Raw genomic sequence first — 19,068 nt, 5'->3', positions numbered from 1 at the left:
TAGGAAAGTTTGGAAATGGCCCCTGGCCGCTGGAGTATCACAACTCTCTGTAGCAGACTCCTTTTGGCCTCCTTGTCCGTCTTGGGTACCAGTCCCTTCCTCAACCTGAGCCAAACGCTTCGGCCTTTTGGGGGTCAAGGAGGATACCCAGTGCAGGGATCTGAGAGAAAAAGGCGAAGAATCTGGGGAGGCAGCCCATGGACGCGTTGGACCCACGGCCCATCCAGAGAGCACAGGTTCCTCACACGCTCCCCAGGGGTTGGGCGCAGGCCCAGGATGGCCTTTCTGCGGTATCAGGGACAGAGGCTGGGCTAAGAGAGAGCTAGCCAAGACCCCCTTCCCTGCCTTCAGGCGCCTTCCCAGGGTGGGAGCCGGCACTTCAGCAAGCGCAGAGCTGGGGTTAGGAGGGGGCAAAGAGCCCTGTGTGGACGCCCTAGAATTTTTAGCGCCACCCCCACCCCCGCCCCGCCCGCCAGCCTCCAATTCCATTATTTCCCTAATTCCTTTGCTGCGGCCCAACGCCAAGGCTTCTGTTTCCACGCCAAGACCCATTCCCGCAGCGCCAGGGAAGAAATCGCCCAAGTGACGTGCTCAATACCGCGTCCCAGAGGGTGTGGGAGGCAGGGTAGGGCCTGAGGCCAGGGTAGGGCCAGAAGCCAAGAGAGCACGCCCCTAGGCGGTAGCTGGAAGCCCTGACCCCGACATCTCCAGCATCCAAATCCAATTGCCCCCCCACCCCTCTGCCTCTCTTCTTCTCAGAAATACATACACACAATTCACCCAGCAAATAGAGATGAGAGTTCTTAACGTGAAACTTGTAAATCACACGATATGCAAATCCAAATGATTTGAAATTCATTGTCTACTCGAGCAGTGGTGACAAGACCAGAACTGGGGAGTAGAGGAAGGCAGTAAAAACCGTCGACTGCTTGCCAAATGCCTCGAAAGTCCCCTGTCTCTGAGGTGGCTGCCCAGGTCGGAGACACTTCCCTAGGTGATGCGATGTAGTGAAAGCCCCTGGGCTCTACCCTGACTGAAATATCACCCTGTTCTGGATCACTGGAGATTCCTGGATATTATCTAGTTCCTATTTTAAATGTAAATAATAAGGCGGTGTGTGTGTGTGGGGGGGGGTGTCCTCAAATGTCAGCCATTCACACCTTAGTATGATTTACTCAAAGTAGCTGGCCGCCTCCACCTTTAAAGTCGGAGGTTATAAGGAAATTGGTACTTAACTAGGAATACTCCAGAACTGGAAGGGAATCAAAGGTTTCTGGAGTTGCACCCAAAGTAGGGAAGTTCGTGAAAGACTGAGAAAGTCCTCTGAAGAAGGCCAGGAGCTAAAGGTGGTCAATGATTCCTGATTTCTCGGAAGATGTGACTAGAGTACCCTTGAGACAGATGGCCAACGGAGTTTAAGAAACCCCAGCTAAAACCCAAACAACTCTGCCCTGGTGGTGCGAGCACCGCCCGCCGCTACCCTGAGCAGAATGCGGCTCAGCTCTTCGCCGTCCTAGCAAACACCATCTGAGGAGCGGCGGCGGCTAGGATGGTGTGCGCTGTGTCAGTGGGGACAGGGGGTCCTGGAAGCAGTGGCACCTGCAGGCCAGAGGCCCAGGCCTTCGCTTATCACCTCTGCTAGAGGGAGGCCCAGGCTGCGAGCTGATGAAATCCGGCGATCCCCGGCTGCGGGACGCTTGCCTAGAGTAGAGGGTTGGAAGGATCTCTTCCCGCAGGGTCCCGGGCGCCCCGCGCGCCGCCGGAGTTTGGGCTCTCTGGATGCCAAGAGTCTGTCGAGGGGAACTCTTGGCTGCAGTTGACTGCGCGTGGCGCGCTCAGGAGAAGCGGTTCTTCGCGACTCTGGGCGGGCGGGGCGCTCCTCTCCCTACAGGTTTGCTTTAATGATTTTCTTGAAAGAAAGAGACAGTTGTGAGCAAACAGGTTTGACAGGGACCGCTTTCCTCCACACCCCCCAGGGGATTTCTTTTTTGTCTGCCTCTGACTTCAAAGTCAGTAATCGGCCCCTGTCAGCGGCGTGACGAGGAGGATTTGGGCTGTTTGTTAGGGCGAGTCCTGGCCGCGCACCCCAGCGGACTCTTTTGCGGCCCGCGGGGCAAGGGAGGCAAAGCAGGGGCAGGGCCCCTCGGCGACCGAGTTTGGGACCAGGTCTAAGGAGGACAGACTATCTATGAAGGAAGGAAATGAAGTTTGATAGGAAAAAAATGGTCTGAGCCAGGTTTTCGGCGTCAGGTCCCGGGACCCACTCTGAGCTCCTGGCTTTCTCTAGGCTGGAAAATGATTTTCTTAACCCGGCTCCCGGATCCCGGGCACGGCTACAGCGCACCCCAATTTTCTGGGACTCCCCTCGGAATCCCAAGGGCCGGGAGCAATCCGGAACCAATCTGGAACTCTCCTTTCAGTTTTTCAGTTTCTGTCGTCGCCCGAGGCCTCTGCCACTCAAACCCACCCGGTGCCCCTTTCCAGCTTAACCTCACTTCGGAGTCGGCTGGGCACCCTAATGGGTCCTTGCGCACGGGCTTCCTCCTGGGGCTGAAGTGCTCTGTGCGCCCAAGGCGCTCTTGCCCTGGGCTCTGCGGGGAGACACCCAGACCCCTGTAAGCTTCATCTTAGATGTTAAGGGACACTGAGCTATGAGGGAGTGCAGAGAGTCTGACAGGTCTGTCAGTTGGGGTTATATCAGACAGCGAGACCGCGGTAACTGCCCCAGGCCTCCTGGGTTTCCAAGCGGGCGGGAGGAGGGGCCTCCCCTACGCACCCAGAGTCCCCAGACCGGACGGCCACCAGAGGCAAGTCACTTCCTAATTGTCTCGATTTGTAAGAGGGTTTTGTAATGCTAAGTAAGCGTGGCTCAGCCCGCCCGGCCTCCCCACACCTCCCCCAGCCCGCCTTTGTTTACCTTCGCCTGATCGCTCATTTATTTATCTATCTATTATTTATAGGCGTCCCCTCCTATTCAGCGCCCGTGTATGTTAATTGTGTTATACCATTTAATTCTAACATCGGTCTCAAAAGAGCTCTTAATGAGAAAAGCATATACAACACGGATCACTTTGCTATTCAGCTCAGCCAGATGGACAACTGCTAACTTTTTTTTTTTTTTTGTAATAATGAAAATCCCCCTTTAACAAAGGGGTCCGGATGAATAGGCTCCAAATAGCACCTCAAACACTTCTAATTGTTTTGCGGACAATATGCTAATCGCGGGTTTCGGCTTTGGTGTCTGTTGATAGCGTTTCCCCTGCACCTCCAACCACCGACTTCTTTGGAAACCGCAGAGGCAAGCGCACAAATCCCCGAACCGCAGCAGAAAGTCCAAAGCCCTAGGCTGCCCCACCCCCACCCCGCACCTTATCAAAGCCAGTGTGGAAAGCACGAGACCTACGGAAGAATATGCGTGAGCACCCTTTGGGGTGAGACCGGGGGAGATCGGAGGTGAGGAGCACTCTTCGATTTTGAGAACAAATTCCAAAGAGTTGCACTGGATAGCATCAGAGGATTTTTTTTTCTCTCTTCCTTCACAAAATACATAACAATCAATCTTCAAGCAAACATTCACCCAGAGGGGAAATAAAAGGGTTCTTTCTTATTCATTAAACACCAAAAGCTGCGAGTTATTTAAAAATTTTTAAATGTTTGTTTTTTAAAACTCTGCTTGAGCCGTGACCGTATCGCCTTTTCCTCTTTTCTCCCTCAGGGTCTTAGCAAAAAGTCTGACTGCAGGTGGGACCTAGGGAATGTTTTTCTGCATTTCTTGGGGTTTTATTTTCTAACTTAGAAACAAATTTGGAGTCCCAGGTCCCCAGAGGAGCCGGCAGCACTGTTTCCAAACAACTAAAAAAAATTTTTTTTGATCGATTCCACTCTCTTGTTCCCTAGCAAACTCAAACACCTGCAGTAGGGCGCGATGCTCCGTGAGCAACTGGTTCCCAGGAGACTCGCGCTTCTCCCCATTCCTTGAGAGTTTGGTTTTTTAAAAGCAAACGCAAGGTTCGCCTTTTGTCTGTGTTTCATTCGCTCCTTGAAGCGACCCCACGCTTTTGCGAAGAACGCGCGGAAGGAGTACGGGCCCAGGTACCAATACCTAGGTCTAACCTCTAAAGGCAAAAAGAGGTCCCCGGGGCGGGATCCCAGCAGATCCCAGACTCTAGGCCCTTCCACTCAAAGGTTCGCTCAAAGGTTCGGTCAAAGCAGGACAGCGCCAGCCATTCCTGCTAGAGTCGCCCTACCAGCAAGCACTCAGCCTCCCCGCGGCCCCACTTCCCCGGCGGCTGGACCTGACCTCCTGACTTGATTTTATGCACATCAAAGGTTACTTTTTGCAATGACAGATTGTCTTTATTCAAAACGTCTTTGTTCAACAAATGAACAGAGTAACGAGGTAAAATCCTTCTAGGTACATTTCCAAGACATCGTCAAAACATTTGTGATCATTTAGGATGTTTATTATTTTAATTTTTGTTCACTTTCTACTTCCTGACTTCATAACCCGACATTCTGTCTAAAAGTAAACTTAGGTCTCTAGGAGCACTGCTTTACACAAAGTAAATAGCCAAGTGGGTCCTTTTATTGTTTTCCTTTTAAAGAAGCAAACACTATCATAAGCATGGTTTTAAATAGAAATGTTTCCCTTTTTGTAGTTTTAAACTTTGAAACCTTTCTTCCACCCTACACATGAAGAGTAAATGGTGCCTAGTTGTGTCTGATGGAAAAGCAGAGACACAACTGTCTCTTTTCTTGGGGGGGAAAAGAAAAAATATATATATGCATATTCTAGATATAATACCAGGATCTGGGAGTTCCGAGTCCAAAGCCTATCCGAGGAGAGTGAAAGGAACATAAATAAAGCAAAACCTCCCACTTTTTTGTCCAAAGGGGGTACAGTCGGAGATTTGTTTGGGGAGAGTAGGGATGGGGCAGCTGTGTAGCTGTCAAAATGTTTGCAAGTTTCTGCACCTGTCTGCGCCTCGGGTCCGGGAGGGTGCCCCTCCCTTTCCCCTGGAAGAGAGAGAGTCTGGGTAGGGTAAGGGGCAGCAGCAGGGCTGACCCAGAGGCATCTGCAGGCCAGGGCTAGGCGCAGAGGACAGGGTGCAGACCCCGCTTCCAAGCCACCCTTCAGGTCCGGGCCAGGCTGGGGGTTACATGGCCGTGGCGTGGGCTGACGAATAAGGGTCTATGCCAGTCTTGGTCATGCCTGGGAAGAGGATGTAGGCGACGGGGGGCTGCAGGGTGGAGGCAGACCAGGCAGTACAGTTACAGGGCACCACGTAGCCGGGGTTGGTGGGGGACGGGTGCGTGTGCGTGTGCTGGCTGGGGCAGCTGAGGCTGCCGAAGGCGCCGTTCTGGTAGCCCAGGGTGGACGCGTAGGGCAGCGCGCTGGTGGCCAAGGTGTGGGGCACTTCACCCATCTTCTGGATGGCACTCGAGCTAAACTGCGCGGGGTCCAGCAGGGAGTAGGGCGCCGAGGCAGGCGGCAAGAAGGCCCGGGCTTTCTCGGGCGCGCTCAGGAGGCCGTCGGAGGCCCCCACGGGCAGGCCGGCCGCCTTGAGCGGGTCCGTGTCGCCCAGGTAGGGCAGGGGGAAGACATACCTGTCCTTCTTGAGCAGGTTCTTGGGCTTGCGCCGTGGCCGGTACTTGTAGTCAGGGTGCTCCTTCATGTGCTGGGCGCGCAGCCTTTTGGCTTCGTCGATGTACGGCCGCTTCTCTGCCTCGGACAGAAGCTTCCATTCCGCGCCTAGGCGTTTGCTGATTTCCGAGTTGTGCATCTTGGGGTTTTCCTGGGCCATCTTGCGCCGCTGGCCCCGGGACCATACCATGAAGGCATTCATGGGCCGCTTGATGTGGTCTGAAGGTTTGGACATGGTCCCAGCAGCTAGGCGGGCGGGGGCGGGGAGTGCAGGGGCTCTGTGGGCGAGCCTGGGAGCGGTTGGCAGTCTGTCTTTCCGTCCTGAGCCGGGACTCTGAGCTCCCCTCTCCTTGGCGCCGCTGAGGGGAAGCCAGAGAGAAGAACTGATCCGGCAAAGTTCAGCTGATCATTCCAGTCCCAGCACCCAGGTAGCCCCCGGGGGGCGAGTCGGGACAGGAAGGGTGGGGGGTGAGAGGGCGTCCGGCCGGGGGGCTGTGGGCACCTGAGACTGGGGCCCAAGTACCAGAGTCTCAGGGATTAAGTGGCCAGGTAATTTTCTGGAGAGGGCAGGAAGCTCCTCCTCTCCCTCTCCACCTTCGCCTTCTCTAGTTGCCTTCTCTTCTCTTGCGTCTCTGGCCGTGGCTCCCCCCTCCCCTGACTTTCCCGGAGCTGCCTTGCCTAGCACTGCACCTGGCTGAGAATGCGGGGAGGCAGATGAACGAGAGCCAAAAGCGGCGAAGTTCAAAGGCGAGGTGGGCCCGGACGGCACGCACTCTGACATAAGCGCGGGGCGGCGACTCCCCAACCTGGGCGCCAATCAGCTGCAGAGAAAGCGAGCGGGCGCACCTGCCAACGCGCGACTGGAGGCAAGAGGGAGCGACACTGGTGGGGGCGGGGAGAGGTGTGAGGGAGAGAGACTGAAACCCAGAGAACCCAGCGGCTAGCTCAGGAGTGGGGACTTGGGCTCCACATTGTCTCCGGGACTGTCAAAAAATAAAATTCGTCGTGCCTCCTGTTTCTTTCCCGGTTGTGCAAGAGAGAATTAGGACTTGGAATACAAAGACCAGAGGGCGGGGGGCAGCAAAGAGAGCTAGACCAGCGCTCACGTTGATAAATAGGACAGCATTGCCACGAAATGCAAGGACAGCATTTCCCCCCTTGTCAAAGATCCTTGGAAGAGGAAAAGAATATATCAAACTCAGGGTAAAAAGCGAAATAAACTTTTTGCGCCAGACCTTCCGCTGTTCCTTAGCTGCGTTCTTCTAGAAGGGCCCTGCGGCTTGGCCTCCACCTCTGCCCCAGGATTAGGTGTATCTCTGCGTCCCTGGGCGTCAGAGCACAGCTCTGAGTCCAGGCCGTACGGTCTCTCTTCTGGCGGTGCAGAGGGTTAAAATTCGGGTTGGTGAGCCCTTACGAGCACCATGACCTGCTCTTCATTTTCTCTGCAGAATTGGGGGAGGGAGGGGGTCTTCCACGGTTCTTATTTGTTGTTATTATTCAGTAGTCTTAAACCTCCAACTCTCTTCCACAACTGCCCACTAGGAAGGGCAGCGTGGAGTCCAGCTTGGGGGCCTTCCTGATGCCCCTTCTGCTGCACCCCCACACGGAGTCTCGGGCTGTACTCACAGCCAGGGTCGTTTTATCCCTGGGCGCCTCTTCCCACACAGAGAGGCTTGGAGACTCGTTTCTGGAGTCAGATGAGCATTCTTCGGGTAAAGAGGACGAAATAACCCGCAGAGCCAAACTGCGAGCCTGTTTCCTTTGAATAATTGCCTGCCCGATGTGAAATGCCCTTGGGGGAAATATTTATTAAATGGAAACCATTGTCCCACTCCCGGCAGGACCTGCGTATGTTCCAGGCTTATTGGCTTTTGCACCAGCTTCTCTCAGGAGGACAGGCCAGAAACGCACTCTGCTCGGCCGGCTTGGAGGAGCTAAGGGTGGAGGGAGGTGGCAACGGAGTGGGGGTGGGGTGGGGGTGGGGTAAGGAGGCAGGGAGAAAGAGTCAGGAAGGGAGAGTCTTTAGCATGCCTTGTGTCAAGTTTGAGAAGACTTTGCGTCTTCCTACAGTTAGAAAGACGCATGGAATTTTTTCACCATTTTTTCATGCAATTCATAGTGGGGGGGTGCTATTCCCATTTTACAGATTAGGAAACTGAGGTTGAGACAAGTTAGGTGGCTTGCCAGCAGTAACTGCGAGGGCAGGGAGTGGTGATGCTTGTTGTAAAGGATTTGAAAACACTCTTTTCCACCATCCCACCCGGCATCACATCTGGGGATTCCATGGTGTTGCACCCAAACTTGGAATCTTCAACTATACCAGAGTCATTGAAAAATCTGCCTTGTGGATTAATTGCACCTGAGAACAGATCCTGCTCCTAATTCGTTTGGGCTCGGTCCGACAGACGCGGTTTCTCTGATCCTACATGCCCAGCCAAGGGCGCTACCTCCTAGCGCGTTGGCTAGCAGGTTCGCAGCCTTTTATTGGAAAGGCACTTTTCAGTCCATTTGGGAAGAGTAGCGTGCAATCGCTAATTAGTTCAGACCAGCGGTGCTGTTCGCGAGTCCAAGGAGCTGCCCGAGATCGGAAGTCCACCAGCCGCGGGATTCTAATTCTACCGCAGGATCCCATGGGCTTTGGGAAGGAATGAGAAACACTCTTCTTTGCAGAGAGGTCCAACGTCCAGTGGGGATCCAACCATTTCTCACCCTCAGGGGATATGAAACCCAATTCAGGGGTTTATGTTAATTCACAGTAACCTTTTGGAAACTGCTTAAGAATGGATCTGGAACAGGGTTCTAGACACTTTCTCTCCTCTGAGCCTCTAGACCAACTCATTCCAGTCCCCGCCTCCCAGGCACTTCAGGGGCGGTACATACGCTCCTTCAGTTTCTCCTATTTCCTCCTCCTAGGGCCCGCGCTCCTCTCCAAGCCACTTGCACTCAGCCCGAGGTCGCAATCCAAGAGCTGTTCACAGCCTAAGAGCTGTCCATCATCCAGAGTGAATTAATATGGTGGGTGTGCCACGGTGGGATGGCAGTTTTTGCGCAGGGTGACACTTGACTTTCTGGAGTTCTGGGGCCCCAAGCTACCTGGCCAGGCTGCACTGACCCAGTCAGGCATCTGCATTAACGCTGAGCTTCTTGTCCTGAAGTCAAGCGCTCTGCTGTATGAGGTCTCGAACTCGCTTTTCTCCCAGGAGAAACTCGCAGATTCGCACATCCGGTTCTCAGTCTTGGGTGGCCATGGTTTATTCAAGACTCCTTAGCGGGCAGGCGGTGAGAGTTACCCACGCCTCTATTGCGCTGCGCTGTTCTGTACTTCCCCTCCAGGCCTAGACCACCAGGAGCAGATCCAGGAGGGGAGGCCCCTTGGGAGAACGAGCGGTTTCTATTACAGTCAGAACAGGCATTAGGACAGAGGTTGCCTAAAGGCACCTCCTGCTTTGTCCACAATCTGAAGTTCGGACCTCAGGCTGCCACTCCATTCCCCACACAGGAGATGTCCTTGGGATGAGGTCTTTTTTCCATGTTTCCTTGGAGAATCTGCGCACACGCTTTACAAGCGCTTCCTTACTCAGAGCAATTACTCAAGGCACAGTATGCCTTCCTTGGCCAGGTGTTTGAACACCTGAGCAAAAGAGATTCAGCGATCCTTCGCTGTTCCAACATAAGTGAACAAAGAGACCGCAGAGGGAGGTCAGGAACCTATCCGCTCCTCTTTCCTTTAGTCCAATACTTCCAGTACCTCAGGCATCAGTTTAAGGCTATCATTGCCTCTCGGGAGACTTCTTTGATCCTGGACTAGACTCCCCCTATTAATACCCCACCCCATTCTTTCCCCTGGCGTGCACACCTGTTGCAGTCCCTACAGACCACCAAACTTCGAATACCTGGAGGTCAGTGACTGTGTGCTATTCATCTTTGGGTGTCCCATGCTCACTCAACTCCAAGCTCAGAAAGTGAGTTATCCAATGCTTCCTTCTGCCTAGACCCAGGTAAAGTTTTCCTATAGATCTTTCTCTGTGCCTTGCACCTGCAGGGGAAAAATTCCAGACACAGCCTATAGAACTGCACGACGAAGTCTGGGGCTTCCAGACCTTTATCCATCTGCCTGGCGTCCACGCTGGGCTTTGCCCTCCAGCCACCCCAGGCTCCACTCTGGTGGGTAGAAATCAACTCTCCAAGGCCTGTGGGACTGAGGAATGCTGAATACTGAAAGCAAGTTGCACAGGCATGTCTTGGAGAATGTGGTTGCAGGTGGAGGGAAAGAATAGAGCTGGCCAAGCACCTAACCCATCCCTCACCCCCAGGAGTTCAGAAGAAGCCAGGAAAGTAGCGTGTGTGCAGGTGTCGAAGGTCCAGGCCAGCTCCCTTGTGACCCCCCAGGATTCCCAAAGAAACTGAATGAAGTTGTAGGTACTGGTTACAAGGACCTTCCTGGAGTCCCTTGGCACCAGGGAGCTGCTGGGAGTGTGAGCGGCAGGTAGATTCAGGTGTTTAGCTATGACAGTGTGAATCCTGCCCACCCATGAGTGTCGACAACCCAGGAGCCACCATTAGAGGTGATAAATTGATCTCAGGAAATAATAAACTTTGGTCAAATTATGCACTTTTAATTTTTATTACCAAAATATTTTAATATGTGGCACCCTGATCTTTCCCACCCTCCCCTCACCACATTTTCTATTTTAAAATTCAGAAACTTCATGTATCCCATCTCTACAGAGGTCCCAGAAGGACCCAGGGCTCTAGACTTATTAAGTAAGACATTTCCTGGTAATTGCTTGAAGTCTTCTCTCCAAAACCCAGCCCAGTCCACGCCAGCATCTTAAAATTTTGTAAAATTCCATATGTCCCTCAATGTCAAGATGGCACAGGAGGGCATGGTTTCCACCAAGAAACAAACAGAAACTGAACACAATCTGGTTCCAGAACAGACACCTAGTGTGCCTGCAATGGAACAGGTTTGCCATCTCCCAACAGGCAGAGCTGGCTGAGCTGGGCTGAAGGAAATTTTTGTCTCAGCATCTGAGCATGCCCAGGTAAGAAGACTTTTTGATGCTTCAGACTGCCTTAACATGAGAAGTTTACCTTGGGTCTGATTGTAGGTGGGATCATGTGACTCAGGGTTTCATAACTTCTACACACATCTCCCAGAAAATGCAAGGGTGGGAGCAGGAGTAGGGCTTTGAAGTCTCTTAAACATTTATTAATTTGACAACGGTTACAAGCAACCACTGTGTGCCTGGCACTGTGATAGGTGCTGGGCTACAGCAGGGGATAAAACCTACAGAGATTTTTTTTTTCCCATGGTAATTATTACCGCCCAATAGGAAAACAGAAAATAAACAAGGAACAAATTCTTGGGGTGATTTTTGGATCTACCAACAAATAGCTGTGTCATTTCCAGTAAGGTACTTAATCTGCCTGTGTCCTGAATTTCTGGACTGCAATGCAGATATAATGGATTATTATCAGGGCTAAATGATTTTACATTTGAAATGCCCTTAGAAGAATGCCGGACATGTAGAAACTGCTCAATACATGACCAGATTGTATTATTTTATCATTAAGTATGAGGATCTAATTTTAAATAGTGATAAGTGCTGAACTGTTCATCAGAATGATGAGACACCAGTTGAAAGAACAGTCCCGTTTACCTTGAGTGCTTGAGGGCCTGATACAAGAGGAGCCAACCTGATGAAGGAGGGGGAATAGGTAAGGTCATTCCAGACAGGCAAAACTGGAAATGCCGCTGCCTGGCAAAGATGTCAAGGACACCTAAAGAATTTAAGGAGCCTGTGAGGCTGCAGCCTGGCCGTGACCCTGGGGAAAATAGAAAAAAACTGAGTGAGTTTGGCAGCATCCAGATTATCCAAAGCCTTGCAGACCCCATAAAGAGTTTGGTTCTATTATAATGTGCTGGGAAGTCATGAGAAGTATTTAATAATAATTTCAGCAATCATACAGTAAAATACTCATCATTCTACTTATGGAAGAATCTCACCCCCAAACAGGGGACAGAAACTCTGTAAAATGACTGATGGCCCTTGGCACCAGATTCTTGAACATCCCTTACAGATTAAAGGCACCTTGCTGAATGTTCTGGACTCTTTTCACCTCTCCTTTATTTCAAGAAGCCTAGGAACAAAACTAGGGATGATCACAGCTGCTTGCAATTCCAAAAACATGTCCATTACGCCCATTAGGTATCAGCCACCAGCTGCGACTCTAATGGTTTTCCCACTTCCCTCCAAGTGTCCTTCTCTTATTTTCCAGTGAGACCTCAAAGCTGATCTTTTCTGGAGAAACTGAGTCAGCATTTAGACATTTTGAATATCTCAGTCTGAGAAATACAGGTTTCATATATGAGCAAATGAAATTCCTTAGGACTAAAAAAAAAATCCCAGTGGTTATAAAAATAGGAAAGACACATTTTGTTTCTAAGAAAAAATTTCCAAAGAGTGTCAACATTGTATGCCTCTGCCTTGGATTTTATTGTATCTAGGTATTAAGGCTCCTTTACCCAACATTCTTCTAATGTAAGAGTCCTTGGTCAGCTTTTATCATAAACAATATTCTTTAAGGCTCTGTATTTGCTTAGTGCAATTGGCCAAGTTATTGGAGCATACATTCTCTTGCCAGTTTTATCACAAATTACTCACTGCAGAGGATAAAAACAAACTCTGGCAACAAGCCCCAGGCAAGGATCAGAACAAGGATTCCTCTCTTTGTGGCACCTGCCTCTGCCCCCAACTTAAACAGCAGGAGGTAGTAGGGCAATTAGCAGTTCTAAGAGGTGCTACATTAAACATACTGATTTCATGTTTCTTTTATTTCTTTAAAACATTATTTTTGCATGTCCTAAAGACCAATAATACTAATATTTATTTAATAAGAAAGTCATTGAAATATTTGCCGAGTGAGCTGGTGGCTAAGCAGAAAGAACTATAAAAACAGAGTTCAAGACCTACTAAGACTGCTAATTACTGTGAAATTCTGGGAAAATTACTAACCACTTTTGGCCTCAATTTTCTCAAATGCAAAATGGGGATAATAATACCATTCTTTTTACCTGTCAGGCTCTATATTCATTATTTATTGCTGTGTAACAAATCATCCCAAACCTTAGTGGCTTAAAAAATGTTAATTGTGTTATATGCTTTCTGTGGGTTATGAATCCAGGAGTCACTTAACTGGGAAATTCTGACTCAGGGTTTCTTACGAAGAAACAATCAAAATGCTTCCAGATTGCTTGACTTGAGCTGGAGGGTCTGCTTCCAAACTCATTCTCGTGGCTTTTGGCAAGGGGACTGTTTCTTACCAGAGGGGTCTCTCCCTAAACACTGCTCACACATGGTAGCTCCATTCGCCTTACGCATATACTCTGAAAGTGCCCAAGACAGATGCCTGGCCCAGTGAGAGAGGACTATACAAGGCTCTTGGTGCCACAAGCGGATGATTGGGGCCACCTTGGAGATACCTACCACAGGCTACCGCTGGGTAACATCCTGGAAAGAGCACTGTAGGAAGCAAAGCTCCACAATTCTAAGTTACAATCACTGGTTTTGTTCCTTCCCAACATGATCAGAGACAGCTCTTGACAGTCATGCAGAGAACACCATTTCCAGTGCTCTGACTCCCTCATCTCCTCTTTCTCCCACATCCACTCTTCCAGTGTAGTTCCATTTATATGTAGTTTTTTGGTTGAATCAACAATGTTTACATCATTACACTTATCCTAAGGTTCCCAGTTGACCATTTTAGTATATTATGACTATTTTCCCTTTCCTACTTTCTAATAATTTCCACTGACTTGATATTCCTTGTAGCTATTACTGATTCTCCCCACTCTTTCCTATAGCCTCTCACATAATTTTCCACAAGGCCACTGTCTTAGATCATTTTGTGCTGCTATAACAGAATGCTAGTTAGAAAATAAATGTATCTGTCATGGTTTTGGAGTCTGGGAAGTCCAAAATCAAGGTGCTGGTATCTGGAGAGTATTTTCTTGTTATATGATAACATGGCGGAAGTCATGTTCCATAGATAAATGGAGAAAAACAAGAGCAAAAGGATGTGAGACTTTGCTTTTACAGTAGTTCCCCCTCCTCATCCCCAGGTGGATATGCTATGAGACCCCCAATGGATGCCTGAACCGCAGATGGTACTGCCTCCTGTTTGCACTATATTTTGTCCTATACACCCACAGGTATGTTAAAGTTTATGTTAAAATTTAATGTATAAAGTAGGCACAGGACTAGTTTGACAACAATAATCAATAATAGAACAATAATTGATAGGACAATAAAACGGGACATTAATAAATAAAATAATGGATGCTTGAATACAGACATTGTGATGCTGCTAGATTGATCTGATACCCACGAAGTCTCCTAAGATATTAAGGGACAGGTCATGTACAGAGTGGATATACCGGAGAAAGGGAATATTGTCATTCTGGGGAAGATGTAGTTGGATGAGCAAGAAGACTTCATTGCGATACTCAGAATGGCATGCGACTTAAAACTTATATATTTATATTTGTGGAGTTTTTCATTTAACATCTTTTGACCATGGCTGACTATAGGTAACTCAGATGGTGGAGAGTAAAGCCACAGATAAGAAGGAGCAACTCTGTAATAAATCCATTTTCTCAATAACAACATTGATCCATTTGTGAGGTCAGAGACCTCATGATTTAATCACCTTTTAAAGGTCCTGCCTCTCAACATCATTGCATTGGGGATTAAGTTTCTAACATAGGAACTTTGAGGGACATATTCAACCACAGCAGTCAGTTCCTGTCTCTTTTCTTGGAGATATGCTTTCTGGTGGTTTTTCCTTCTGGGCGGACTTTTGCTTATTTTCTGTTGCTCGTGTCTTACTCTAGGTTTGGTTACAGTGTGCACTACAGTATTTTCATCAGGGAGAAGAGGTGGCATGACAATGGCAGTTCCCAACATGAGTGGGACCTGAGTTCAACTGCTCCTGTCTGGAGTGGTGACTTCTCTGCCTGGTGCCTGGGGGTCTCCTTCATCTTCACACCGAGATTTGCCTTCACTTCTTTCTCATGTTGAAGGTCCATTTTCTGGTGGCCTGTATTCCCTTCTCATGTTTCGTCCTCATGTTTTCGGGTTGCAGGGACATCATGTCTTCACTTGTTCCTCCTCATGGCTCTGATCCCCTCCCTCTTACTTTTAGAGCGTCTTTCTTCTTTACCTCTTAGCTTTCTTTCTTTCCTCCCTGCTGGGAGTCAGTGCCCTCATGCTGCCTGGTGGCAGTCTTGCTCTCTGAGAAAGAGTCCATACTTCTTTTCCATCACTGGAACTCTCCCTAAAAACTTATAAGGGAAAATAGTCAGCCTTTGTTTTTTTTTAGGATTGGCTTATTTCACTTTGCATGATATTCTCCAATGGGGGTGGGGAGTCGGGGGTAAGAGAAGAATGGAGGAACTTTGTATTACTTAGAGGGAAATGAGAGGGGGGCAGGGGCAGGGGTATGAAAGATGGTGGAATGAGACAGAAATCATTAACCTCTGTACACATATGATTACACGAATGGTGTGAAAATGGTATGAATCTACATCATGTACAACCATAGAAACAAAAAGTTGTACCCCATTTGTGTACAATGAATCAAAATGTAGGGTGTAAAAATAAAAAATAAAAAATTAAAGAAAAAGAAAAACTAAGACTAGAAAAAAAAAAACTTATGAAGGGAAAACTGTATCTGAAATAGCTTTGCCTAGGTCTGGAAGACCTGGCATTTCTGATTCTACTGTGCTATCGGAGGGAAGATGAACTTGTGCACAGGCACAGTTAGTTAGGCTCCAGACCTGGCAAGCCTTGTCAGTGTAGATGGTAAGAGCCCAATAGGACTCCATGGAGGAGTTGGGTAGGGGAAGGGAAGGGAAGGGATCTATCTCTCCTGGTCTTTGTCCACAGGGATTTTAGTTGGAACAGTGAGGCAAGACTGAAATTTGAGAAGACACAATTTGCAGCAGAAAGTAAATGGAGAGGATATGATTGTAGTAGCCACCAATCACTGAACCCTTCTTTGTCATACCATGTTCCTGGTAGTTTGCATAAACTCTTTACATGCATTATTTTATTTACTATGCAACAAGACTTGGTAGGAAGATTTGTCGTTTTTCTCTCTTCCAAAGATGCGGAAATTAAAACCCAGAAAGATTAGATAGGACCTGCCTACAAAGTCACAGAGCTAGTAAGTAGAGCACCTAGGATTTGAACTTGGGTGTTGTCTCACCCCTGCTATCCTGACTGCCTTCAGTATCACCCTGGGGGAACTTGGATGGAACCGAAGCATGGTGGGAAGCACAGGAGAACTCCATGGGTCCTTGAGTGGTGGATCTTCATAGAAGGCTGCCTTGAGCAAGGCCCCTTGTTCTTTCATGAAAACAGGGAAAGGTAGCAGAGACTGAGGGGAGGGAAGGAGGCAGTTTAGGTGGGAAGGTGTATGCATTGGGGCGGATATAGAGAAGGGATGAAGGATTCACATGAATTGGGGAAAGGTAAAAGTAAGGTGGACCAGATTCCGATGGTCTTGGATCCCAAAATGAAGGAACTGATACTCAGATGGGCAACCAGAACTGTGTGCTTTGGAGATGAGGAGTGAGATTAAAAATAGGATTTTATGAAGTCCAGAATGAGAGTATTTTATAGCTAGAGAGAAATAGGAAGAAATTAGAAGTTATTTGGTATTTATTTACTTTATTCGGGGTAAACAATTGCAATGTGACTGTTGATATAACATTTATTTCAATAAAAGTCCCCCTAAATTCTTACTTTTAGCAGAATGTCTGTTCTGCTGGTGAGGACTTAGTTTGGTAGGTTATAATGGTTTTAACCAAATATCTTTCAGCAGTTCTTTGCTAAAAATATTTTTAGGTTTGTACTTATGATGCTACAGTGGATTGATTCCCTTATCCACCTACATTCAAGAGCTAAATTCAGTTGGACAAATTTAGCAATGATTAGCCTAGACTATAAGTCAGGGCTGTCCATTTGTAATTCTTGGATCATAATTTAAAAGATAATCTCAACCCTTGTGTTTTTAGAGTACTTATTAAGCACTGAGATTCTTTGTTTTTAACTTCCACAGTAGACATAAAATTATGAGAGAAAGAAGACACCTTAGAATGGCTTGTCAACCATCTCTTATGTACCTGCATGCATATCATGGGGCTAGGATTGACACGTAGGTCAGTCTGATCCTACTCTACCAGGCTGCAAACCTAAAATATTAGTTTGCTGATGTCTAATTGAAAGGCACATTTATTATATATGTGAAGATGGATTTGAGCTGAGTAAGTAGGTCAGATACCCAGCAATTCTTTTATGGTCCTGGTTGATGGCATAGAATCATGTCTGAGCCACACTATTGCAATTCTCTAGCTTACTAACCTAAAGTCTATGATAGATAATGCTGACGGCCCAGCCAACAGTCATTCTTCTATTCTTTCCTATTAATAGGACCTTAACCTTTTCATGAGGTTGCTTGATTAAACTGAGAGTAGACTTTTCGTTTCCTTGCCAGTGACAGTTTTTCTTATTTATAACATTTTTTATTTATACAGACTGCATTTTGATTCATTGTACACACATGGGGTACAACTTTTTGTTTCTATGGTTGTGCACCATGTAGATTCATACCATGCATGTAATCAGACATGTACATAGGGTGATGATGTCTGTCTCAGTCCACTATTTTTCCTACTCCCGCCACCACCCCCCTCTCATTTCCCTCTACATAATCTAAAGTTCCGACAGCTTTAAAAGTAGACACGTGATTCAGCCCGGCCAATGAGCAGAATTCTGCTCAGCGGAACAGTTTTCTTTGGTCTTCAAAGGAGTTGCAGAAGAAGAAATGACCCCCAATTTTTCTACATCTGCATGTCACTACACTATTGCAATGAAGACAACCCCTAGCGACCATGAGGGCAACTGACCTAAAAGAAAATGTCAGTAAAATCAGGATGGGGGATGGGGAGAACCTAGTTTCTTGGTGACTGTAGTGTTGCTGAGTGAACCAGCCTTGGAACCTGACTTTGAAACTTCCCGTTGTGGGAGATAATTCATTTTCTTTATCGTTTAAGTCCTTTCTGGTTAGGCTTTCTGTTGCTACAGTCAAAACCCCACTGTATGATGGCAAAGACTTCCATCTTCACCACCTCAGATTGTGTCTGGAATTGAACTTAGCTAAATTTATATGCCCGTGGCTGAACTTCTACAGGTAGAGCTGAAGCTCTTTGGTATGCACATCTGAATCTTCTCTTTATGGATTTTCTGTTCAGCTATACTCTATTTTCACATACTTTAATAGAGTAAAATTGTGATTATTTTTACTGACTGGTTTATTTGGGTTGGCATCTGCTTGCTGTATAAATAATCCCTCAGTGCGGCAATCTGGGAGGAATAGAAATGAACTACGCTGTTTCTCCCCATGATGATTTTTTGGGACAGCTGATACTACTCTCCCTTTACAACTGCTGGGGGAACATGTAGTCCCCGTGGGATTGAGGGTTTATCTCCCGATATCCTCTCCTAGGGCCACAGACTGAGTCATATAATGTACTGACTTTGTCATCCTGGCCCAGCTGCCTGGGGCTGCTGAGCCATCTTTTCTCTTTCTTCATTTATCATTCTGACTTCACTTCCTTCAGTGGTGCTGCACTAAAGATCCTTCAGACTTCAGCCATTTCACCTGTTTGGTCTCCCTAGTACCTCTCTACACCCAAACTTGGCTGATTGATCCCGTCTTTTCTTTCTATCCTAGTTGCAGAGGAAGAAGTGACCTCTATGATTGAATCATTCCTGTATCTTCTTGCTCTAGGGCCTGGGCTCTTCATAGTAACATGTCTTCTGCAAAGCCTTCATCCTTTCTGCCTGTGGATGGACATGGTATTCCCTTGTCCTGTGGCAGATGCAAGTCAACTGAACCAGTTCCTCAGTGTGTCACCCTGTGGCTCCTCTTTTCTTTACAAAATATTTCATTCTAGATGGACTAGGAGTGTGTTTTGCTGAGTTTCTTCCCCTCAATGATCTTGGATAGTAGGTACAATTCCTGGTGTCTAGAATGGAAGGTCCAGACTTTGGGCTCTATGTCTTCATTGAAACTCCAGCCCACGGTTTTAGTCAGCTTTTTCATTACTGTGACCAAAAGACCAGAAAAGAATAACTTAAGGAGGAAAATTTTATTTTGGCTCAGAGTTTCAGAGGTTCTGTCCATTGTCAGTTGACTCCATAGCTCTGGGCCCAAGGTGAGGCAGACATTATGGTGGAAGGCCATGGTGGAGGAAAGCTACTCAGGGCATGGCAACCAGGAAGCAGAGAGAGAGACAGAGCTCCACTCACCATGGACAAAATATAAACCCTAAAGGCACACACCCAGTGACGTAC

General features: G+C 48.0%; 1 protein-coding gene across 1 annotated transcript; it reads right to left on the bottom strand.

The window, feature by feature from the left end:
• Positions 1-5,156: 5,156 nt before the first annotated feature.
• Positions 5,157-5,879, bottom strand: SOX14 (SRY-box transcription factor 14; the record flags this gene model as incomplete). The annotated part of the gene is made up of 1 exon (XM_079101168.1): positions 5,157-5,879. One exon carries the CDS (start codon positions 5,877-5,879, stop codon positions 5,157-5,159), a length of 723 nt encoding a protein of 240 aa, XP_078957294.1.
• Positions 5,880-19,068: the final 13,189 nt, after the last annotated feature.

This window comes from Sciurus vulgaris (genome assembly GCF_902686455.1).
Source record: "Sciurus vulgaris genome assembly, chromosome: 10".
NCBI lineage: Eukaryota > Metazoa > Chordata > Mammalia > Rodentia > Sciuridae > Sciurus > Sciurus vulgaris.
The sequence above is the reverse complement of the archived record's forward strand: the minus strand, read 5'-3'. Positions and strand labels throughout refer to the sequence as shown.